General features: G+C 49.7%; 1 protein-coding gene across 2 annotated transcripts in view; it reads right to left on the bottom strand.

Moving 5' to 3' along the window:
- Window positions 1-177: 177 nt before the first annotated feature.
- The window catches only part of B4GALT2 (beta-1,4-galactosyltransferase 2), a 56,932-nt gene continuing 30,957 nt past the window's right edge, over window positions 178-26,152 (bottom strand). Inside the window, exons 4-8 of one of the 2 annotated variants that reach the window (XR_012227713.1) lie at window positions 24,965-25,152; window positions 24,668-24,790; window positions 18,218-18,322; window positions 2,662-12,994; window positions 178-2,101 (exon numbers count right to left, since the gene is read on the bottom strand). Coding sequence is in view for 1 of the 2 variants with exons in the window: in XM_073565004.1 (XP_073421105.1) it covers window positions 12,844-12,994; window positions 18,218-18,322; window positions 24,668-24,790; window positions 24,965-25,152 (567 nt within the window). In the remaining variant the exon portion in view is untranslated. Of the gene's footprint in view, window positions 12,995-18,217; window positions 18,323-24,667; window positions 24,791-24,964; window positions 25,153-26,152 lie in introns of both variants that reach the window. The other variant, XM_073565004.1, reaches the window with a different exon arrangement.

The raw sequence follows: 26,152 nt of genomic DNA on the forward strand, positions 1-26,152 counted from the left end.
CTGATAAAAGGTCATCGAGGGCCGTAAATGGCCCTGGGGCCTGAGGTTCCCCACCCCTGCATGATTAAACACTTGTATCTTTGGCTTCGGTCTCCTCTTTTGGCCACGTTCACACAGCGTGCCGCTGATATTGCTACCTCACCCGACCGCGCTCCACACCAATAAAAACTCATCCTGAAAAATTTTCAAGATTTTATGAAAACTGTAAAGATGGAGAATCGACCATCATCATCTCCAAACTCCACACCGGTCATAGAAAAAGAAGTACAAGACGTTCCAAAGTGGAGGGACCCGGCACCGACAGCGTGGTAGCGCCGCCTCCAGGCACCAATCCTAGGACACTGCCAGTGCTGCAGCTCATCGCCATCCATGTCAGCGACATTGTAACGAAGCTTCTGCTGTCAGATTGGTTTCGGTCCTCTCTCCAGTATAATTTCGCTCCACACCTGCCTATGTAACCATAAACTCCGCCCACATTGGGGCATCCAGCTGTAGCCTGCACCGGATACGGGGGCTCATGTCACTGGCGGTCCAAGATTGTTATGTATGGACCTCTTTCATACTCCAGCGATTTCTGCTTCTCACAGCAGGGCCACAACAAGGGCTCACCAGGGCCACAATCGGCCCGCGCCACAACAAGGGCTCACCAGGGCCACAATCGGCCCGCGCCACAATAAGGGCTCACCAGGGCCACAATCGGCCCGCGCCACAATAAGGGCCCAAATGGTTCTGCACACTTGTGGCCTCTGTTCACACGGGATGCATTCTAGTTGGCACTGGGCAGCCCCCTATATGGTGATACTAAGAGGCTGTGAACCAGAAGCCCTGTGTGAACACTGCCACATGCGGATTATTTCTTCTGCACTGGTGTACCACACGGCCAATCCCTGATTGTAGGCTGGCTGTTTCATTTGGTATTTATGCACCTGTGCAGCTGCCATTTTACTTGGGTCCGCTGCGCCCTGGATTAGTGCAGATGCATTTGGGCCTGTCTGGTTTGTATCTGAATTTTTTGGAGGATTTTTTTGTCCTCTTTTTGAGGTTTCCACAATAAGGGCTCACCAGGGCCACACATGGATGGTGTCCGCTTATGACACAGCGTTCTACTTGTCCATATGATCCGTGACTCAGATCAGAACCTGGAGTCTCCGGTATTTTTCTTTTTTGCACTCTGCTCACGAAAAAACAGCGCGACCACAGAAGGCGCGTGTCAGAAATCAGAATCATGGATCCTGTCACCAGCATTTCCTTACCTGTTCCAATGCCGTAGTGATACCATGCACTCGGCCACACTCCGCATTAACTGTCCAGTCTGTGCGGTCAGTAAGGCCTCGTTCACACCTCCGTCCAGTCTGTGCAGCCAGTAAGACCTCGTTCACACCTCCGTCCAGTCTGTGCGGCCAGTAAGGCCTCGTTCACACCTCCGTCCAGTCTGTGCGGTCAGTAAGGCCTCGTTCACACCTCCGTCCAGTCTGTGCGGCCAGTAAGGCCTCGTTCACACCTCCGTCCAGTCTGTGCGGCCAGTAAGGCCTCGTTCACACCTCCGTCCAGTCTGTGCGGTCAGTAAGGCCTCGTTCACACCTCCGTCCAGTCTGTGCGGCCAGTAAGACCTCGTTCACACCTCCGTCCAGTCTGTGCGGCCAGTAAGGCCTCGTTCACACCTCCGTCCAGTCTGTGCGGTCAGTAAGGCCTCGTTCACACCTCCGTCCAGTCTGTGCGGCCAGTAAGGCCTCGTTCACACCTCCGTCCAGTCTGTGCGGCCAGTAAGACCTCGTTCACACCTCCGTCCAGTCTGTGCGGACAGTAAGGCCTCGTTCACACCTCCGTCCAGTCTGTGCGGTCAGTAAGGCCTCGTTCACACCTCCGTCCAGTCTGTGCGGCCAGTAAGGCCTCGTTCACACCTCCGTCCAGTCTGTGCAGTCAGTAAGGCCTCGTTCACATCTCCGTCCAGTCTGTGCGGTCAGTAAGGCCTCGTTCACATCTCCATCCAGTCTGTGCGGTCAGTAAGGCCTCGTTCACACCTCCGTCCAGTCTGTGCGGCCAGTAAGGCCTCGTTCACACCTCCGTCCAGTCTGTGCGGCCAGTAAGACCTCGTTCACACCTCCGTCCAGTCTGTGCGGACAGTAAGGCCTCGTTCACACCTCCGTCCAGTCTGTGCGGTCAGTAAGGCCTCGTTCACACCTCCGTCCAGTCTGTGCGGCCAGTAAGGCCTCGTTCACACCTCCGTCCAGTCTGTGCAGTCAGTAAGGCCTCGTTCACATCTCCGTCCAGTCTGTGCGGTCAGTAAGGCCTCGTTCACATCTCCATCCAGTCTGTGCGGTCAGTAAGGCCTCGTTCACACCTCCGTCCAGTCTGTGCGGCCAGTAAGGCCTCGTTCACATCTCCGTCCAGTCTGTGCAGTCAGTAAGGCCTCGTTCACATCTCCGTCCAGTCTGTGCGGTCAGTAAGGCCTCGTTCACACCTCCGTCCAGTCTGTGCAGCCAGTAAGGCCTCGTTCACATCTCCGTCCAGTCTGTGCAGTCAGTAAGGCCTCGTTCACATCTCCGTCCAGTCTGTGCGGTCAGAAAGGCCTCGTTCACATCTCCGTCCAGTCTGTGTGGTCAGTAAGGCCTCGTTCACATCTCCATCCAGTCTGTGCGGTCAGTAAGGCCTCGTTCACACCTCCGTCCAGTCTGCGGCCAGTAAGACCTCGTTCACACCTCACCCTTTCCCAAGAGCCTCAGAGCAGGGCCCTCTCTCATTGTTTGTGTAGATCAGACCATTAGTCTGGGGGCTGTGTCTGCCAGGAACACACAGAGAACGGACTGGAACGCACTCACCGAGATTGATCAGTTATGTGGATCACGACATTAGCTTAGGACCCCGTGTCTGCCAGTGACACACAGACCACGGACTAGAGCCCGCTCTCCGAGCTTCATCTGTTGTCTGGATCAGGACATTAGATTAGGGGCCCCTGTCTGCCGGGAACACAAAGAGCACAGACTGGAGAGCATTCGCTGAGCTTCATCTGTTGTGTATATCAGGACATTAGCTTAGGGGTCCCTGTCTCCTGGGGACACACAGAGCATGGACTGAACGTGCCCACCGAGCTTGATCCGTTGTGTGATCATCACATTAGCTTAGGGCCCCTGACTGCTGGGGACACACAGAGCATAGACTGAAGCATGCCACCGAACTTGATCCGTTGTGTGGATCAGCACATTAGCCTAGGGGCCCTTGTCTGCTGGGGACACAGAACATGGACTGGAGCGCCACCACAGAGCTTCATCTGATGTGTGGATCAGGCCATTAGCTTAGGGGACCCTGTCTGCTGGGGACACACAGAGCATGGACTGGAGCGCACCTACTGAGATTCAATCGTTTATGACCCCTTCCCACCGTTGTCAATTTCCATTACTTCAAGAGCTAGAACTTTTTCGTTTTTACGGGATGAGCGGATAATGGGCTGGATAATGGGAAAAAAAATTAAAAACCCCATGCAATTCCGCCAGTGTTGTTTTGGGACTTGTTTTTATGGAGTACATTGCATGGTGAAATCGAGATGGTGACACCACAGTCTGGGTCACCGCTATTACGGTCGTACCAAACTTGTCCAGGGTTTTCATTATTTTCCTAAAATAATTTTTTGGTTTAGAAAAATCTGAAACTTGTAAATAGAAGGAATCATTTTTGCTGGTGCCACCGCCATTTCTTCAGACCTGTAATGGCTTCATGTTTGGGCTGTCTCTTGGGAGCCGCGTGGACGCTTCTCTCCAGACCTGTAAAGGCTTCATGTTTGGGCTGTCTCTTGGGAGCCGCGCAGACATTTCTCTCCAGACCTGTAAAGTCTTCATGTTTGGGCTTTCTCTGGGGGGCCGCGAGTACGCTTCTCTTCAGACCTGTAAAGGCTACATGTTTGGGCTGTTTCTTGGGGGCCGTGCGGACGCTTCTCTCCAGACCTGTAACGGCATCATGTTTGGGCTTTCTCTTGGGTGCCGCCCCGACACTTCTCTGCAGACCTGTAATGGCTCTTGGGGGCCACGAGTAAGCTTCTCTTCAGACCTCTAACGGCTTCATGTTTGGGCTTTCTCTTGGGTGCCGCCCCGACGCTTCTCTGCAGACCTGTAATGGCTCTTAGAGGTCTGAAGAGAAGCTTACTCGTGGCCCCCAACGGCTTCATACTTGGGCTGTCTCTTAAGGGCTGCACGGACGCTTCTCCAGACCTGTATCGGCATCATGTTTGAAGCGTCCACGCGGTCCCCAACAAACAGCCCAAACATGAAGCCGTTATAGGTCTGGAGAGAAGCGTCCGCGTAGCCCCCAACAGACAGTCCAAACATCAAGCTGTTACAGGTCTGAATTGAAGCGTCCGCGCGGTCCCCAACAAACAGCCCAATTCAGACCTGTAACAGTTTGATGTTTGAGCTGTCTCTTGGGGGCCACGCGGACGCTTCTCTCCAGACCTGTAACAGCTTCATGTTTGGGCTGTCTCTTGGGGGCCACGAGGACGTTTCTTTTCAGACCTATAACAGCTTCATGTTTGGGCTCTCTCTTCAGGGCCGTGCAGATGCTTCTTTTCAGACCTGTAAAGGCTTCATGTTTGGGCTCTTGTGGGCCGCGCGGACGCGTCTCTTCAGAATTGAAACGGCTTCATGTTCGGAGTTCTCTCTTGGAGGACGCACGGACGCTTTTCTTCAGACCTGTAACGGATTCATGTTTGGGCTCTCTCTTGGGGGCCGCACGGACGTTTCTCTTCGGACCTGCAAAGGCTTCACGTTTGGGCTGTTTCTTGTGGGCCGTGCGGACGCTTCTCTTCAGAATTGAAACGGCTTCATGTTCGGAGTTCTCTCTTGGAGGCCGCGAAGACGCTTTTCTTCAGACCTGTAACGGATTCATGTTTGGGCTCTCTCTCTCGGGGGGCCGCGCAGACGTTTCTCTTCGGACCTGTAAAGGCTTCACGTTTGGGCTGTTCCTTGGGGGCCACACGGACACTTCTTTTCAGATCTGTAAAGGCTTCATGTTTGGGCTCACTTTGGGGGCCGCACGGACACTTCTTTTCAGATCTGTAAAGGCTTCATGTTTGGGCTCACTTTTGGGGCCGCGCAGACATTTCTCTCCAGACCTGTAACGGCTTCACGCTTGGGCTTTCTCTTGGGGGCATGCAGATGCTTCTATCCAGACCTGTAATGGCTTAAAGTTTGGGCTTTCTCTTGGGGGCATGCAGATGCTTCTCTCCAGACCTGTAACGGCTTCATGTTTGGGCTATCTCTTGGAAGCCGCGTGGAAGCTTCTCTTCAGACCTGTAAAGGCTTCATGTTTGAGCTGTCTTGGGGGCCGCGCGGACGCTTCTCTTCAGACCTGTAAAGGTTTCATGTTTGGGTTCTCTCTTGGGGGCCGTGCAGACACTTCTCTTCAGACCTGTAAAAGACTTCATGTTTGGGATCTCTTTTGGGGGCAGCATGAACGCTTCTCTCCAGACCTGTAATGGCTTCATGTTTGGGCTCTGTCTTGGGGCACGCGCACGCTTCTCTTTAGAACTGTATTGGCTTCATGTTTAGGCTGTCTCTTGGCAGGCGCGCATATGCTTCTCTTCGGACCTGTAAAGGCTTCATGTTTGGGCTCTCTTTTCGGGGCAGCGTGGACGCTTCTCTCCAGACCTGTAACGGCTTCATGTTTGGGCTGACCATTGGGGGCCGCACGGACACTTTTTTTCAGACCTCTAATGGCTTCATGTTTGGGCTCTCTCTTGGGGGCGTGCGCACGCTTCTCTTCAGACCTGTAATGGCTTCATGTTTGGGCTGTCTCTTGGTGGGGTCACGCATGCTTCTCTTCGGACCTGTAAAGACTTCATGTTTGAGCTTTCTCTTGGGGGCCGCGAGGATGCTTCACTTCAGATATCTTCTCTTTACGCCATTGTTCGCAGTGTTGCAGCAATTTGGGCCTTTGATGTTTTGTGTCTATTGAGCTCCTTGATCGCTTCTCTTCAGACCTGTAAAGGCTTCATTGTTTGAGCTGTCTCTTGGGGGCCGCACGGACACTTCTCTTCAGACCTGTAAAAGCTTCATGTTTGGGTTCTCTCTTGGGGGCCGTGCGGACGCTTCTCTTCAGACCTATAATGGCTCCATGTTTGGGCTCTCTCTTGGGGGCATGCACACGCTTCTCTTTAGACCTGTAATGGCTTCATGTTTGGGCTGTCTCTAGGGGGCCGCGTGGACGCTTTTCTTCAGACCTGTAATGTCTTCATGTTTGGGCTCACTCGGGGGCCACGCAGACGCTTCTCTTCAGACCTGTAAAGGCTTCATGTTTGGGCTCTCTCTCTTGAGGACCGCGCGGACGCTTCTCTTCAGACCTGTAAAGGCTTCATGTTTGAGCTGTCTCTTGGGGAAAGCACGGACGCTTCTCTTCAGACCTGTAAAGGCTTCTTGTTTGGGCTGTCTCTTGGGGACCGCACGGACGCTTCTCTTCAGACCTGTAAAGGCTTCATGTTTGAGCTGTCTCTTGGGGGCCGAGCGGACACTTCTTTTCAGACCTGTAAAAGCTTCATGTTTGGGTTCTCTCTTGGGGGCAGTGCGGACACTTCTCTTCAGACCTGTAAAGGCTTCATGTTTGGGCTCTCTTTTGGCAGCAGCGTGGACGCTTCTCTCCAGACCTGTAATGGCTTTATGTTTGGGCTGTCTCATGGGGACCGTGCGGACGCTTTTCTTCAAACCTATAATGGCTTCATGTTTGGCCTCTCTCTTGGGGACGCACGCATGCCTCTCTTCAGACCTGTAATAGCTTCATGTTTGGGCTCTCTCTTGGGGGCACGCTTCTCTTTAGACCTGTAATGGCTTCATGTTTAGGCTGTCTCAAGGGGGCCGCGTGGATGCTTTTCTTCAGACCTGTAATGGCTTCATGTTTAGGCTGTCTCAAGGGGGCCGCGTGGATGCTTTTCTTCAGACCTGTAAAGGCTTCATGTTTGGGCTCACTCGGGGGCCACGCAGACGCTTTTCTTCAGACCTGTAATGGCTTCATGTTTGGGCTCTCTCTTGGGGGCGCGCACATGCTTCTCTTCAGACTTGTAATGGCTTCATGTTTGGGCTGTCTCTTGGTGGGGTCACGCATGCTTCTCTTCGGACCTGTAAAGACTTCATGTTTGAGCTTTCTCTTGGGGGCCGCGAGGATGCTTCACTTCAGAAATCTGCTCTTTACGCCATTGTTCGCAGTGTTGCAGAAATTTGGGCCTTTGATGTTTTGTGTCTATTGAGCTCCTTGATCGCGTAAATTTCAGGACTCGATAGATCGGTGGTCCGAGGATGCGGCGACTTCGGGGGGGATCTGCTTAGTACCTATTTATAACGGGAGAAATGAGAGGGCGCGAGCCTGCGATCGCCTGACCCCGTGGGGTACACAGCGAGGTACTGCTGCATATAAGGATGGACACGTGTGAACGAGGCCTTACCCCACAGCGGAGACTCCAGTGGCACTACCGATGTCCGTGGTCTCGGTAGTGGGAGGAAGGAGTGACGAGTGGCTGCTCAGACGGCAGTGCGTGACCCTCCAGAGCTGCAGACAATCCCCACATACACAGTGCCTCACCCTCCAGTCACCTTCAGAGCTGCAGACAATCCCCAGATAGTGTCTCACCTTCCAGTCACCTCCAGAGCTGAAGACAATCCCCAGATACAGTGTCTCACCTTCCAGTCACCTCCAGAGCTGAAGACAATCCCCAGATACAGTGCCTTACCCTCCAGTCACCTCCAGAGCTGCAGACAATCCCTAGATACAGTGCCTTACCCTCCAATCACCTCAAGAGCTGCAGACAATCCCCAGATAAACAATGTTTCTCCCTTCAGAGCTGCAGAAAATCCACAGATAGTGTCTCAGCCCCCAGAGCTGCAGACAATCCCCAGATACACAGTGCCTCACCCTCCAGTCATCTCCAGAACTGCAGACAATCCCCAGATAGTGTTTCACACTCCAGTCACCTCCAGAGCTGCAGACAATCCGCAGATACACAGTGCCTTACCCTCCAGTCACCTCAAAAGCTGCAGACAATCCCCGGATACACGTTTCACCCTCCAAAGCTGCAGACAATACCCAGATACACAATGTTTCACCCTCCAGTCACCTCCAGAGCTGCAGACAATCCACAAATACAGTGTCTCACCCTCCAGAGCTGTAAACAATCCCCAGCTACAGTGTCTAGCCTTCCAGTCACCTCCAGAGCTGCAATCACTATTCTGCTGTTATATAAATGCTCCAGTCACCTCCAGATCGGCACTCACTATTCTGCTGTTACATCGCATGCTCCAGTCCCCTCCAGAGCTGCAGTCACTATTCTGCTGTTACACCATGTCTTATATTCCAGTCACCTCCAGAGCTGCACTCACTATTCTGCTGTTACATTGCATCTTATCTCCCAGTCACCTCCGGAGCTGCACTCACTATTCTGCTGTTACATTGTGTCTTATGCTCCAGTCACCTCCAGAGCTGCGGTCACTTTTCTGCTGTTACATCGTGTCTTATGCTCCAGTCATCTCCAGAGCTGCGGTCACTATTCTGCTGTTGTGTCTTATCTCCCAGTCACCCCCAGAGCTGCAGTCACTATTCTGCTGTTACATCACATGCTCCTGTCTGTTGTGAATTCGCTTTCTGGCCTCCCTCTAGTTTCTACTGAAGGAAGTGAAACTGGTCAAATTGACAGAGGGGTTGCGAGTTCTCTTTCTGGGCTCCCTCTGGTGGTTAATGGAGGTAGTGGAGCTGATCTGATTAACAGAGGCTTGCCACCTGATAATGAGAACAATGATTGGAGATCTGGGATTTCAGATTGGGATTTACGACAGCCGACTCCCTCTATCCCTGCTGGTGATTTTCTTCCTGCCTCCTGAGGTCTTAGTTTCCAGCTCAGTCCCTGCATGTTCAGCTAAGTGTTCATTTGCTATTCTGTTGATCTGGTTTTGTCTATATCAGTTTTGTGTGGTCAGCCAGCTCCGGCTGGGGCTGTGCTGAATCACTGTCCTTATGTTACTACCTGTGCCAGTTTGTTTTTGTCTCTTATTAGATTGGCCTCTTTTTGCTTTGCTTTCAGAATATACCAGAGTGCAGAATATACCAGAGGGGGCGAAGTCGTGCGACTTCAGTGTTTTTCTATCAGACGTGTTGGACTTTTTGCAGGGTTTTTTGGGTGATTGCAGACAGTGTCTTTCCTTTCCTGTCCTGTCTAGGCAGTGTGGGCCCCATCGCTTGCTCAGTCTATTTTCCTGCCTGTGTTTGTGTTTTCATCTTGTCTCACCGACAATACATGTGTGGGGCTGTCTATTGCTTTGGGGTCTGCTCTGGGGCAGTTTAGATTTCCCCTTTCTTGCTTTAGGCTTATTTAGTTCTCCGGCTGTGCCGAGGCGTCTAGGATCATCGTAGGTACGCTCCACGGCTACTGCTAGTTGTGTGGATAGGATCAGGGATCTGCAATCTGCATAGTTACCAACCTCTCTGGTTTTCTGCGGCTTAGCCTGGGCCTGCTATCCTCCTCGGTGACCCAACCATAACAGAATCACCAGCCTAACTGTAGACTCTAGGGTACTCTAAAGAAGGAAAGAATTGTAAATAAAAAAAAAAAAAAAGATTTTTTTGTATATTTTTTCCTCTTTTTTTCTGGGGACGTAGGAGGATTTTTTCTTTAATGGAGATTAAGCAATTGTCTGATCGTGTGGAGCAGCTCACTGCTGAAGTGCAGGGAATTTCCACCAACCTCATTCAGTCACACGCTGCTGAACCTAAGATCTCTACTCCTGATGTGTTTTCTGGGGATCGGTCTAAATTTTTGAATTTTAAGAATAATTGTAAATTATTTTTTGCCTTGAAGCCTAACTCATCGGGGATTTCTGTGCAGCAGGTTAAAATTGTCATCTCCTTGCTGTGCAGCGATCCCCAGGATTGGGCTTTTTCTCTGAAACCTGAAAATACTATTCTGACTAATGTGGATGCATTTTTTCAGGCCTTGGGGTTGTTGTATGATGAACCTAATGCTGTTGATCAAGCTGAGAGAACCCTGTTGGCATTAAACCAGGGTCAGGATTCTGCAGAGTTATACTGTCAAAAATTCCGAAAGTGGGCGGTCCTTACTACATGGAATGATAGTGCATTGGCAGCTCTCTTTCGGAAGGGTTTGTCAGAGACCGTAAAAGATGTTATGGTGGGATTTCCTGCTCCCTCTGGTCTGGATGGCTCTATGTCATTAGCCATTCAAGTTGATCGGCGTTTACGTGAACGTAAAACTACACGGGAGGCGCTGCCACCTTTTGAACAAACGTCTGAACCTATGCAATGTGATGGGGTTTTGTCTGGGGCGCAACGCCGGTAGTTTAAAAGGCGTAATAAGCTGTGTTTTTTTTGTGGAGACGTCTCTCATACTATTTCTGTCTACCCTAAATGAGAAAAGCATTTTGCACACACATTTGCTGTGGGCAGTGTACAGCCTAAGTTTCTTTTGGCGATTACCTTGATCTGCTCCTTGTCTACATTTTCCGCTAAGGCTTTTGTAGATTCAGGAGCAGCTCTGAATCTGATGGATTTAGACTTTGCTAAATGTTGTGGTTTTCCCATGATACCCCTGCGGACTCCTATGCCTTTGAGGGGTATTGATGCTACTCCTTTGGCGGAGAATAAACCCATGTTTTGGACCCAGGTGTTAATGCGGGTCGCCCTGGACCACCAAGAAAACTGTAAATTTTTGGTGTTGCACAATTTGCATGATATTATTGTTCTGGGTTTCCCTGGTTGCAAACTCATAATCCTGTCCCCTCCAGAGCTGCAATCACTTTTCTCCTGTTACATCATGTCTTGTACTCCAGTCACCTCCACAGCTGCGGTCAATATTCTGCTGTTATATCGTGTCTTATGCTCCAGTCATGTCCAGAGCTGCGGTCACTATTCTACTGTTGTCTTATCTCCCAGTCACCTCCAGAGCTGCACTCACTATTCTGCTATCACATCACATGCTCCAGTCCCCTCCAGAGCTGCAATCACTTTTCTGCTGTTACATCATGTCTTGTACTCCAGTCATCTCCAGAGCTGCACTCGCTATTCTGCTGTTACATCGTGTCTTATGCTCCAGTCACTTCCAGAGCTGCAGTCACTATTCTGCTGTTACATCATGTCTTGTACTACATTCACCTCTAGAGCTGCGGTCACTATTCTGCTGTTACATCATGTCTTGTACTCCAGTCACCTCCACAGCTGCGGTCAATATTCTGTTGTTATATCGTGTCTTATGCTCCAGTCATGTCCAGAGCTGCGGTCACTATTCTACTGTTGTCTTATCTCCCAGTCACCTCCAGAGCTGCACTCACTATTCTGCTATCACATCACATGCTCCAGTCCCCTCCAGAGCTGCAATCACTTTTCTGCTGTTACATCATGTCTTGTACTCCAGTCATCTCCAGAGCTGCACTCGCTATTCTGCTGTTACATCGTGTCTTATGCTCCAGTCACTTCCAGAGCTGCAGTCACTATTCTGCTGTTACATCATGTCTTGTACTACATTCACCTCTAGAGCTGCGGTCACTATTCTGCTGTTACATCATGTCTTGTACTCCAGTCACCTCCACAGCTGCGGTCAATATTCTGCTGTTACATCATGTCTTGTACTCCAGTCACCTCCAGAGCTGCAATCACTATCCTGCTGTTATATCAAATGCTCCAGTCATCTGCAGAGCTGCGGTTACCATTTTGCTGTTGCCTCTTCTTTTGTCAGAATAGTGACCGCAGCTCTGGAGGTGATTGGGGCACAGACATGCTTCCTCTCTCTTCCATCACGTAATATCGAGGGCTCGCCGGGTGCCGGTCACCTGACATCTCACAGCCAGTAGTTGCTCTAGGATTGGTGCCTGAATTCTCCTAGGAGCCACAGGTGCAGGGTGTGTGGCCCCGGAGCGCAGTGCTGCTGCCCCTCCATCCTGCTCCACAGACGATGACGTGGGCTCATGCACGATGCCGCTCCTCCTCGGCCTCTCATGCATTTCTCGTCTTTTACGAGTCCAATAAACGCAAAGTCGGTAAAAAAAGGTGAAAAACTGAAGATCAAAGGAAGGAGGAAGTATAAGAGGAATCGGCAGGACGCAGAGATTCAGAAAGGTGAGTGTCCAACCAGCGGGACCCGCCGGCACCGCGTATCACGAGGGTCCTGAGACCACCCCGCGACCAATCAGACTCCGGCACCGACAGGCGGAGAGCAGCCTCACACACAGCACGCTCACCATGCTCCGCAGCAGATCACACCGCGTGATGGACGATGGCCGCCGCCGGGATCAGAAAGCGGAAATCGCCTCCAGAGAAACGAGGAAGGAAACACTGTGGGCGAAGCAGTGAGGACCGGCCATGTCCGGAGGGCAGATCCCCGGCAACATATTGCAACAGATCACAGAAGATCCCCGGAAACAGATCACAGAAGATCCCTGGCAACAACTCATAGAAGATCCACAGCAGCAGATCATAGAAGATCCCCAGAAACAGATCAAAGAAGATCCCCGGCAACAGATCACTGCAGATTCCCGGCAACAGATCACTGCAGATTCCCGGCAACAGATCACTGCAGATTCCCGGCAACAGATCACTGCAGATTCCCGGCAACAGATCACTGCAGATTCCCGGCAACAGATCACTGCAGATTCCCGGCAACAGATCACTGCAGATTCCCGGCAACAGATCACTGCAGATTCCCGGCAACAGATCACTGCAGATTCCCGGCAACAACAGATCTGGATTCTCCTGGTGACAAGCTCAGAAACAAGCGAGGAGCAGGGTGTTGTGACGGAGCCACGGTGGAGTCTGAGACCCCCACAATCCTCAGCAGGTGCAGCAGACGTGCGCAGAGTCCAGGAGGCGCTATCCCCTTGCGGGCCGCGGTGGGGGCTTCCCAATATCCACTGTGATGTTCGTATACATGGGGAATTTGGCAAAATGGACGACCTGGTAGTGGAGCGTGTGGATCCCGTCCTTCTTCATCGTCACCTTAGTGTTCTGGATCTTTGTGAACCTGAAAAAAATGGTGAAGTTACAAAAAGCAAATACAAAGTGCAGACGACAAAAACCTCTGCTCATCGTTCACCCTCCAGTCACCTCCTGAGCTGCGCTCATTATTCTGCTGTTACATCGTGTCTTATCCTCCAGTCACCTCCTGAGCTGCGCTCATTATTCTGCTGTTACATCGTGTCTTATCCTCCAGTCATCTCCAGAGCTGCGCTCATTAGTCTGCTGTTACATCGTGTCTTATCCTCCAGTCACCTCCTGAGCTGCAGTCACTATTCTGCTGTTACATCGTGTCTCATCCTCCAGTCACCTCCAGAGCTGCAGTCACTATTCTGCTGTTACATCGTGTCTTATCCTCCAGTCACCTCCTGAGCTGCGCTCATTAATCTGCTGTTACATCGTGTCTCATCCTCCAGTCACCTCCAGAGCTGCAGTCACTATTCTGCTGTTACATCATGTCTTATCCTCCAGTCACCTCCAGAGCTGCAGTCACTATTCTGCTGTTACATCGTGTCTTATCCTCCAGTCACCTCCTGAGCTGCGCTCATTATTCTGCTGTTACATCATGTCTTATCCTCCAGTCACCTCCAGAGCTGCAATCACTATTCTGCTGTTACATCGTGTCTCATCCTCCAGTCACCTCCAGAGCTGCAGTCACTATTCTGCTGTTACATCATGTCTTATCCTCCAGTCACCTCCAGTGCTGCAGTCATTATTCTGCTGTTACATCGTGTCTTATCCTCCAGTCACCTCCTGAGCTGCGCTCATTATTCTGCTGTTACATCATGTCTTATCCTCCAGTCACCTCCTGAGCTGCGCTCATTAATCTGCTGTTACATCGTGTCTCATCCTCCATTCACCTCCAGAGCTGCAATCACTATTCTGCTGTTACATCGTGTCTCATCCTCCAGTCACCTCCAGAGCTGCAGTCACTATTCTGCTGTTACATCATGTCTTATCCTCCAGTCACCTCCAGTGCTGCAGTCACTATTCTGCTGTTTCATTGTGTCTTATCCTCCTGTCACCTCCAGAGCTGCAATCACATCGTATCTTATCCTCCAGTCACCTCCTGAGCTGCGCTCATTATTCTGCTGTTACATCATGTCTTATCCTCCAGTCACCTCCTGAGCTACAGTCACTATTCTGCTGTTACATCGTGTCTTATCCTCCAGTCACCGCCAGAGCTGCACTCACTATTCTGCTGTTACATCGTGTCTCATCCTCCAGTCACCTCCTGAGCTACAGTCACTATTCTGCTGTTACATCATGTCTTATCCTCCAGTCACCTCCAGTGCTGCAGTCACTATTCTGCTGTTACATCGTGTCTTATCCTCCTGTCACCTCCAGAGCTGCAGTCACATCGTATCTTATCCTCCAGTCACCTCCTGAGCTGCGCTCATTAATCTGCTGTTACATCGTGTCTCATCCTCCAGTCACCTCCAGAGCTGCAGTCACTATTCTGTTACATTATGTCTTATCCTCCAGTCACCTCCAGTGCTGCAGTCACTATTCTGCTGTTACATTGTGTCTTATCCTCCTGTCACCTCCAGAGCTGCGATTACTAGTCTGCTGCCGTTCCCCTCGTTACTGCTCTGTTCCCCGTTCATTTCCCTCCATTCGCCACCATTCCTGAAACGACCTGGAAACCATCTGCAGAGACTTTGAAGACTTAGGCAAGAAAGTGAAAGAACTGGGAGCGCAGGTGGTCTTCTCTTCCATCCTCCCAGTGGATGGCCATGGAACAAGGAGGTGGAATAAGATTCTGCAGGTGAACAACTGGCTACGTCGATGGTGCCGTCAGCAACGATTTGGATTTCTGGATCACGGAGTGAACTACTTATACGATGGACTACTTGCTAGAGATGGGGTGCACCTTACGAAGACTGGAAAACATGTATTTGGAAGTCGCCTTGCTACACTTGTAAGGAGAGCTTTAAACTAGAACAACATGGGAAGGGAAGCAAAAGACCAGAAAAAGCCATACACCTGACAAATGCTACTGAGAACTCTGCTATTAGAAGTGGAAAGGAAGAACAAAGACGAAAGAATCTAATTAATACAAATATTGGAGAAAGAGAAACCAATCACAAACTAAAATGTTTCTATACTAATGCACAAAGCATGGGCAACAAACAAGGAGAATTGGAACTACTAACACAGGAAAAGAAATATGATGTCATTGGAATCACTGAAACTTGGTGGGACGATACACATGATTGGAATACAAGACTAGAAGGATACAACTTATTTGCAAGAAACAGACTTGATAAACGAGGAGGGGGTGTCGCATTGTATGTTAGAAACGCGTATATCTGCACAGAGATTGAAGCTTCAGAGACTGGGAGTTCTGTGGAAAGAACAATGGAAAGGACACCATTGTAGGCATTTACTACAGGCCGCCTGTGCAAGCTGAAGATATGGATGAACTCTTTATGCATCAAATGGCCAAGTTCTCCAAAAAATATGACATAGTTGTCATGGGAGATTTCAACTATCCAGACATTTGTTGGGAATCTCTCTCAGGCAAAACTAACAGGTCAAGGAAATTCTTATCCTCTCTTGCTGACAACTTTATCTTCCAAAAGGTAAAGGAGAAAACAAGGGGAACTGCTACCTTGGATCTAATCCTTATAAACAGGGAGGAAATGGTTGAGGAGGTAAAAGTGGCTGGGACCCTAGGAAGTAGCGACCATGCTATTTTAGAATTTTGGATAACTAGAGGCGGAAGACCTGTGAAGACTCAGACGTCAAGGTTAGATTTCAGAAAGGCAGATTTTAAGGGATTCAGAAAGAGAATTGGAGGGATCCAATGGCTGGATATCCTTAAAGACAAAAATGTCCAGGAAGGATGGGAAATCTTGAAAAATGAAATTCTCAAAGCACAATTGTTAACAATTCCGAAAAGAGGGAAGAATAGGAAGCATTTAAGGAAGCCAGGATGGATGAACACAGAACTTAAGCACATGCTAAAAAGGAAGAAAAAAATGTTTATAAAATGGAAAGAGGGAGGCATATCTAAAGAAGAATATAATGCTGTCTGCAGAACCTGCAGGGCACAAATCAGATTAACTAAAGCTGACAATGAATTGAGGCTTGCAAGAGACGTCAAAAGCAATAACAAAGGATTTTGAGGATATGTCAAAAGTAAAAGAAAAGTCAAAGATGCTATAGGATTTTTACAGGATGAAAATGATGAAATGGTAAGACAGGATGTTGAGAAGGCTGAAATTTTAAATTCCTATTTTGCATCTGTTTTCTCTCAGAAAGGAAATGTAACATCAACTGTTTTTCACTGTGCTATTAAGGGAATAGAAGAATCCAGGATATCTATAAACAGAAAGATAGTGAGGAAACATGTTGTGAGTTCATTCTCTGGTTCACCAGTTGTGAGTTCTTCTTCCAGACTCCCTCTGGTGGTAACAGGAGGTAGTGAGGCTGATTTGATCGGTGGAGATCTGCCACCTGAGAATGAGGATGACGATTGGACCTCAGGAGTCTCAGATTGGATTTAAGACAGCCGACGCACTATTCAGTTGCTGGTGATTCCTTCTGGCTTGTCAGCTCTTGGTTTTCAGCTCTGTTCCAGTCATCTAAAGCTAAGTTTTTCTGCTAATGTTCACACTTGATTTTGTTGGTCTATTCAGTTTTTTGGTGTGGTCAGCCAGCCCCGGCTGGGGGCAGTGCTGAATTTCCACTCTTATTTATCAGTATTTTGCCAATTTGCTTTTTGTCCCTTACTAGTTTGGTCTCTTTTTGCTGTCTCAGAATATTTCAGAGTGCTGATATAGTGGGAGAAGTCTAGTGACTTCAGGGTTAATTTTGCTATCAGAAGTGTTGGACATTATTTTTGTAGGATTTTTTGCAGGTTGAAGACAGTGTCTTTCCTTTCCTCTCAAGTTAGTTTGGGCCCCATCGTTTGCTCAGCCTATTTTCCTGCCTGTATTTGTGCCTTCATCTTGTTTCACCGTCAATACATGTGTGGGGGCTATCTATTCCTTTGGGGTCTGCTCTGGGGCAGTTAGTTTTCCCCTTTTCATGCTTCAGGCTTATTTAGTCCTCCGGCTGTGACGAAGCGTCTAGGAACATCGTAGGTACGCTCCACGGCTGCTGCTAGTTGTGTGGTAGGATCAGAGATCTGCAATCTGCATAGTTACCAACCTCTCTGGTTTTCTGTGACTTAGCTTGTTTTGCTTTTTTCTCCTCTGTGACCCATTCATAACAGAAACACTTAGCTAACCTAAATGAATTCAAGTCTCCAGGTCAAGATGAATTACACCCCAGAGTACTGACGGAGATAGCAGAAGAAATTTTTGAACCCCTCTCCATAATCTTTGAAAATTCTTGGAGAACAGGAGAAGTCCCAGAAGACTGGAGAAGAGCAAATGTTGTTCCTATCTTCAAAAAGGGGAAGAATGTGGACCCAAGCAACTATAGGCCGGTGAGTCTGACTTCTATACCAGGTAAGATCTTTGAACAAATTATTAAACAACATGTATCCGCGTACCTGGATAAGAATGAAGTGATTAACCAGAGTCAGCATGGGTTTGTAACTAATAAGTCTGAATATGAGTCAACAGTGTGATGCAGCAGCAAAAAAGGCAAATGCAATTCTAGGATGTATTAACAGAAGCATACAGTCTAGATCACGTGAAGTCATTATTGCCCTCTACTCCTCTTTGGTCAGACCTCATCTAGAATACTGTGTCCAGTTTTGGGCGCCACATTTTAAAAAAGACATCAACAAACTGGAGAAAGTTCAGAAAAGAGCGACCAGAATGGTGACCGGTCTGCAAACCCTGTCTTATGAGGAAAGGTTGCAGGATTTCGGAATGTTTAGTTTGCAAAAGAGAAGACTGAGAGGAGACTTAATAGCTATCTACAAATATCTAAAGGGCTGTCACATTGTAGAAGGATCAACTTTATTCTCATTTGCACAAGGAAAGACTAGAAGCAATGGGATGAAACTGAATGGGAGGAGACACAGATTAGATATTAGATGGGTGACAGTGAGGGTGATCAATGAGTGGAACAGGCTGCCACGAGAGGTGGTGAGTTCTCCTTCAATAGAAGTCTTCAAACAGAGGCTGGACAGACATCTGTCTGGGATGATTTCGCGAATCCTGCTTTGAGCAGGGGGGGTTGTACTAGATGGCCCAGGAGGTCCCTTCCAACTCTACGATTCTATGATTCTATTCTATGATTCTATATTGTATCACGGAGGAGGATTTACCGTTGGGGGTTTGGCTCGTTGTGCTTGTCTCGCTCGTGTTTGATCATTCGATAACGACCGATGCGAATATCGGGTCTGGAGACCTTCATCCCGTTCAGCGTAATCCTGGAAGAGAAGAAAAAGGTGTGTGAGAAACAAGCGGAAAAAGGGCCACCACTAGTAATGATGTAGGGTCACCACTAGTAATGATGTAGGGTCACCACTAGTAATGATGTAGGGTTACCACTAGTAATGTAGGGGGTGTAAGATCACCAATAGTAATGATGTAGGGGGTGTAGGGTCACAGGTCACCACTAGTAATGATGTAGGGGGTGTAGGGTCACCACTAGTAATGATGTAGGGGGTGTAGGGTTACCACTAGTAATGTAGGGGGTGTAGGGTCACCACTAGTAATGATGTAGGGTCACAACTAGTAATGATGTAGGGGGGTGTAGGGTTACCACTAGTAATGTAGGGGGGTGTAGGATCACCACCAGTAATGATGTAGGGGGGTGTAGGGTCACCACTAGTAATGATGTAGGGAGGTGTAGGGGGGTGTAGGGTCACCACTAGTAATGATGTAGGGTCACCACTAGTAATGATGTACGGGAGTGTAGGGTTACCACTAGTAATGTAGGGGGTGTAGGATCACCACTAGTAATGATTTAGGGGGGTGTAGGGTCACCACTAGTAATGATGTAGGGGCTGTAGGGTCACCACTAGTAATGATGTAGGGGGTGTAGGATCACCTCTAGTAATGATGTAGGGGGTGTAGGATCACCACTAGTAATGATGTAGGGGGGTGTAGGATCACCTCTAGTAATATTCTATGGGGGCTGCATTATTTTCTATGGGGGCTGCATTATATTCTATATGGGGGCTGCATTATATTCTATGGAGGGCTGCATTATATTCTATGGGGGGGCTGCATTATATTCTGTGGAGGGGGCTACATTATATTCTATGATGGGGCTACATTATATTCTTTGAGAGGGGGTGCATTCTACTTTATGTGGGGGATACATTATATTCTGTGGTGGGCTACATTATATTCTTTGAGGGGGCTGCATTATAGTCTATGGGAGGCTGCATTATACTATATGTGGGGGCTGCATTATATTCTATGGGGGGGGCTGCATTATATTCTACGGGAGGATGTATTATATTCTATGACGGGGGCTACATTATATTCTTTGAGAGGGGCTGCATTATATTCTATGGGAGGCTGCATTATAAAAATCCTAAAGAAACCCCACAAAAATATGAATTTTATTAATTACATTTAAAACACCACAAAAAACAACAAAAGCACTGTGAAAAACAAACCCAACCACTTGGAGAATGCTAGGAATCCCTAGTATGGTGCTCATGCTTTCACCTTCCTGACTGCGGAGGTTGGCACCCTAGGGGGAAGCGCATTGGCGCCCCTGCTCAAAGATGACGGCCCCTAGGGTCCCTATATAGACCCTACAGTCACTGGAAGGTTCCCCTCCCAAGATAAGTAAATAAGGGAACCCCTATTCCCAGACACAGGTCACTCCTACACCTAAGGAGACCCTAACCCACAAGATAGTTTTTTTTTTAACCCATTAGAGAGCACATGTGTCATTGGTGGCAATCGCAGATAACGTGAGTCGTTACGGTCAATGTCTTATCCATAAACTTCCATTCATGAACCATAAAACATAAAAAAAAATTGATTTTTTTTTTGTTGAAGATATGGATCCACATCTGGGGTGTACTCACTTAAAGGCAACCCAGAGACCCCATGATTACCTGTGTCATATCATAACAAAGTGTAAGGACACAACATTTGAATGGAAGGTGATTAATTATAAAGGAAAGACTCTATGGAATAGACCTTTGTACCGTGTGTCCCGACCACAGTCAGCAAATGGATAGAAATCCCCAAAATGTCAATAATATCCTCCTTAGTGCACCTCAGCACAGGAAATGTTAGATGATCAACCCACAAGCAAAAACTGCTCCTCCAATATGGAGTGAACCGCACGGAAGCTGAAGGCCCTACGTCCGGTCTGCGGTGGATCCACCTTCACTGCGCTTGTCCCGTGTGGAGCGCACGGCCATTTTATTCGCGTTCCAGGCTGATCCACTTCCGACTTGCGGTGTATCGCAGATATGTATCCATCACCGCGCATGCCCCAACCATATCACAGCCCAGATATTCCACAGTAACCCCAGAGGCCTATACTCTGCGCATGACCCAGGGAGCGACACAGCGCACAGCTGCCGCGCACGGACGCACAGGGCTGCGCAGTCAGAGCGATCATCTCTATAGAAACCTCACTTCCACCCCAAATGTGCAGGCTACCAGCAGATGCCTTCATGGTCATATGTAGAAGAAAAGGGACCTCAGGTATGGAGGAGATAGAGATAACAAGAGCAGGGACAGACCATCCGTGGTGAGAAGGTTCCTGCCCGTCCACGTCCCCGTTACGGCTGGTCTCCGGTAGTGGCTGCGCACCAGCATCTCTTTAGGGACTTCCCTTGTCTAAAGGTGATATCAGGGCGTTCTCCTATAACATCTAAGACCCCCGTCACACACAGCGATCTCGGTAGCGAGATCACTGCTGAGCCACAAGTTTTGTGACGCAACAGCGATCTCACCAGCGAGATCGCTGTGTGTGACAGCGATCAGCGACCGGTCCCCTGCCGGTATCGCTGATCGCTCTTGGAAAGTCCTGGACATTTTTTGGGTCGTTGGTCTCCCGCTGGCCAGCACGCATCGCTGTGTGTGACAGGCGGGAGACCAGCGATCAGCTGGTAACCAAGGTGAACGCAGGGTTACTAAGCACGGCGCTGCGCTTAGAAACCCTCTGTGTACCTTAGTTACCAGCGCGCTGATGCAGGGAGCTGGTAACCAAGGTAAACAGCAGGTTTCTAAGTGACGCACGCCCCTTAGATACCCGATGTATACGTTAGTTACCAGCTCCCTGCATCAGGCGCTGGTAACTAAGGTACACAGGGACGCCGGGCGCGCGGCCTCGCTGGTGCTGATCGCTGGTGAAGCTGCCTGTCTGACAGCTCACCAGCGATCACGTAGCGACTCACCAGCGATCCTGACACACTGATATCGTTGTCGGGATCGCTGGTGATCGCTATGTGTGACGGGGCCCTAAGATCCAGGTCCATTTTAGGAATGTCCCAGTGTCTGCTAATTATATCCCTAACAATATGGTGTTGAAGGTCGAATGGACCGAGAATTCTAGTGATTTCATTTGGTGGTTTTTATGGAAATTGCCATCTGGTAGATGGATGAAACCCAATAAATCACTTGAAAGCTCGGGAAAGTCATTTTATCAGAGATTTCTCTACTTGTGGTACCTTTGTCCACCTGCCCCTGTCCTAAGGACTACATTGGAAAAACAAGGAGAGAATTCCGTGGAGGAGTCGGAGAACATCTGGGGGACATAAGGAATGATAGGGACGCTCCAGCATCAGGGTGACATGGACAACATCAAACTCATGGGAACTGAGGTGGTAAAATTCAATCCTAGACGTGGAAACGTAGACAGGAGCATTCTGAAAGGAGAATGAGAACGTACCTTCAGGACGGGCGCCCTGGCACCTAAGGCGATAAACCACCACCTGTCGCTGGCCTGCTTTCTGGCGGCCTGACCTTTCTCCTCTCCTCGTGGACTATGATTATTGCATTAGATAGCTAGCTACGCTTGATTTTGTTTTTTCCCCCATTTATTTGTGGAACACAGATAACTGAATGATCATGTGACTAAAGTCCTCCTTCTCACCACGGATGGTCTGTCCCTGCTCTTGTTATCTCTATCTCCTCCATACCTGAGGTCCCTTTTCTTCTACATATGACCATGAAGGCATCTGCTGGTAGCCTGCACATTTGGGGTGGAAGTGAGGTTTCTATAGAGATGATCGCTCTGACTGCGCTGCCCTGTGCGTCCGTGCGCGGCAGCTGTGCGCTGTGTCGCTCCCTGGGTCATGCGCAGAGTATAGGCCTCTGGGGTTACTGTGGAATATCTGGGCTGTGATATGGTCGGGGCATGCGCGGTGATGGATACATATCTGCGATACACCGCAAGTCGGAAGTGGATCAGCCTGGAACGCGAATAAAATGGCCGTGCGCTCCACACGGGACAAGCGCAGTGAAGGTGGATCCACCGCAGACCGGACGTAGGGCCTTCAGCTTCCGTGCGGTTCACTCCATATTGGAGGAGCAGTTTTTGCTTGTGGGTTGATCATCTAACATTTCCTGTGCTGAGGTGCACTAAGGAGGATATTATTGACATTTTGGGGATTTCTATCCATTTGCTGACTGTGGTCGGGACACACGGTACAAAGGTCTATTCCATAGAGTCTTTCCTTTATAATTAATCACCTTCCATTCAAATGTTGTGTCCTTACACTTTGTTATGATATGACACAGGTAATCATGGGGTCTCTGGGTTGCCTTTAAGTGAGTACACCCCAGATGTGGATCCATATCTTCAACAAAAAAAAAATCAATTATTTTTTATGGTTCATGAATGGAAGTTTATGGATAAGACATTGACCGTAACAACTCACGTTATCTGCGATTGCCACCAATGACACATGTGCTCTCTAATGGGTTAAAAAAACAACAAAACACTATCTTGTGGGTTAGGGTCTCCTTAGGTGTAGGAGTGACCTGTGTCTGGGAATAGGGGTTCCCTTATTTACTTATCTTGGGAGGGGGACCTTCCAGTGACTGTAGGGTCAATATAGGGGCCGTCATCTTTGAGCAGGGGCGCCAATGCGCTTCCCCCTAGGGTGCCAACCTCCGCAGTCAGGAAGGTGAAAGCATGAGCACCATACTAGGGATTCCTAGCATTCTCCAAGTGGTTGGGTTTGTTTTTCACAGTGCTTTTGTTGTTTTTTGTGGTGTGAACCACTGGTTAGTGGTGTTTTAAATGTAATTAATAAAATTTATATCTTTGTTTTTTTGTACTTGATTTGATTCCCTAGAATGCTATATATTTAGTTAAGTGGCTGCATTATGCTCTATGGGGTGGATGAATTATTCTCTTATTGAGGACTATGAGGAATGCATTATACTATATGAAAAACTATGGGGTGCATTATACTATAAGGAGTGGATTGTACTACATTGTGGACTATGAGGAGTGTAACATACCATATGGAGGACTATGGGGAGTGTATTATACCATATCGGGGACTATGGGGAGTGTATTATACCATATGGAGGACTATGGGGAGTGTATTATACCATATGGAGGACTATGGGGAGTGTATTATACCATATGGAGGACTATGGGGAGTGTATTATACTATATGGAGGACTATGGGGAGTGTATTATACTATATGGAGGACTATGGGGAGTGTATTATACCATATGGAGGACTATGGGGAGTGTATTATACCATATGGAGGACTATGGGGAGTGTATTATACCATATGGAGGACTATGGGGAGTGTATTATACCATATGGAGGACTATGGGGAGTGTATTATACCATATGGAGGACTATGGGGAGTGTATTATACCATATGGAGGACTATGGGGAGTGTATTATACCATATGGAGGACTATGGGGAGTGTATTATACCATATGGGGGACTATGGGGAGTGTATTATACCATATGGGGGGACTATGGGGAGTGTATTATACCATATGGAGGACTATGGGGAGTGTATTATACCATATGGAGGACTATGGGGAGTGTATTATACCATATGGGGGACTATGGGGAGTGTATTATACCATATGGGGGACTATGGGGAGTGTATTATACCATATGGAGGACTATGGGGAGTGTATTATACCATATGGAGGACTATGGGGAGTGTATTATACCATATGGAGGACTATGGGGAGTGTATTATACCATATGGAGGACTATGGGGAGTGTATTATACCATATGGAGGACTATGGGGAGTGTATTATTCTATGTGGAGTACTACGAGGCACATTATATTATATGGAGGACTATGGTGTGCCTTATACTATATGGAGGACTGCGTGGTGCATTACACTATGTGGAGGACTACGGGGTGTATTATACTAAACAAGCAAAATGCTGCCTATTCATCGAGTCATTGGATTGGTTATACCGGAACAGAAATCACTGTTCTCGGCAGCACATCGCCTTGTGAAAGCTGCAGATGTGCTGCTGATAACGATACTTATGGGGACAGACTCATCTACTAGAGATCATTCTGTCCTCATTATTCTTCCTCAGCAGGTGGAAAGAGGCCGGGAAATTTGTTTTGCGGCCTGAAATCGGCGCATGTAAATGCAACCGAAATGCTTTTGTGTGATGTGTGATAAGTCCGAATTTGGGACCTCATTTTAAACTTTTGCCTAGGGCCCCACTTTGCCTAAAAGTGGCCCTGGGTGGATGATGATACATGTGGCATTGGTGCATGATGATGCATGCGGTGGATAACGACACACGCGAGATCCCACAGTGACGGCAGCAGTACGGAGTTCTGCACCTGTTGTAGATGTCGTCGTCCTCTCCGCCCCAGCCCCAATATTCATTAGGAAAACCATTGATCTTCAAGAACTGCGCCTTCGTCAGACCAGAAACTCCTCCGAAGTATCCGGCATACGGGAGCCTGGAAGGGAAAGAAACTGCTCAGAGTGAAGCGTTCAGCGGCCGGTGTGCACACAGACGTACGGCTGCTCCTGACGCCGGCCCAGGATACACGCTTCAGTGACATCTGTTCCCACGGTCACACTTTTATTTTCCTGTGAAGACGGACCGTCTCTTTAAATGCATCATCCATTACCGGAAGCCGAACTTGTCCATGGCGATGGCGAAGTGTCGCGGCTGCTCGTAGCAGTGGTACAGGTTCCGGTCATCCATGGGGATAAGATCCACATCGCTGAAGATGAAGCAGTCGTACTCCGAGTCCTTCAGCGCCTCCAGGAAGCCGACGTTCAGGAGCTTGGCGCGATTAAAGGTCTCCTCACCGTGCTGCCGACAGAAAGCACAGGGTTATTCAGGTGTCTGACGCCCGTCTTGTATCAAAACGGTCGCCGCGGTGCACAGTACTGAGGATGCGATCCCCTCGGAGACACCCCCCAGCTCCCCTGGAGACACCCCCAGCCCCCCTGGAGACCCCCCCATCCCCACCAGAGACCCCCTGCTCCCCTGGAGACACCCCCATCCCCACCAGAGACCCCCTGCTCCCCTGGAGACACCCCCAGCCCCACCGGAGACCCCCTGCTCCCCTGGAGACACCCCCAGCCCCACCGGAGACCCCCTGCTCCCCTGGAGACACCCCCAGCCCCACCGGAGACCCCCAGCTCCCCTGGAGACACCCCCAGCCCCCGGAGACCCCCAGATCCCCTGGAGACACCCCCAGCCCCCAGAGACTCCCAGCTCCCCTGGAGACACCCCCAGCCCCACCGGAGACCCCCAGCTCCCCTGGAGACACCCCCAGCTCCCCTGGAGACACCCCCAGCCCCACTGGAGACCCCCAGCTCCCCTGGAGACACCCCCAGCCCCACCGGAGACCCCCAGCTCCCCTGGAGACACCCCCAGCCCCACCGGAGACCCCCAGCTCCCCTGGAGACACCCCCAGCCCCACCGGAGACCCCCAGCTCCCCTGGAGACACCCCCAGCCCCACCGGAGACCCCCAGCTCCCCTGGAGACACCCCCAGCCCCACCGGAGACCCCCAGCTCCCCTGGAGACACCCCCAGCCCCACCGGAGACCCCCAGCTCCCCTGGAGACACCCCCAGCCCTCAGAGACTCCCAGCTCCCCTGGAGACACTCCCAGCTCCCCTGGAGACACCCCCAGCCCCACCGGAGACCCCCAGCTCCCCTGGAGACACCCCCAGCCCCCGGAGACTCCCAGCTCCCCTGGAGACCCCCAGCTCCCCTGGAGACACCCCAGCCCCACCGGAGACCCCCAGCTCCCCTGGAGACACCCCCAGCCCCCGGAGACCCCCAGCTCCCCTGGAGACACCCC

Source organism: Dendrobates tinctorius, unplaced genomic scaffold, assembly GCF_039654945.1.
Source record: "Dendrobates tinctorius isolate UK_male_01 unplaced genomic scaffold, ASM3965494v1 ptg000515l, whole genome shotgun sequence".
In the NCBI taxonomy this organism is placed as follows: domain Eukaryota; kingdom Metazoa; phylum Chordata; class Amphibia; order Anura; family Dendrobatidae; genus Dendrobates; species Dendrobates tinctorius.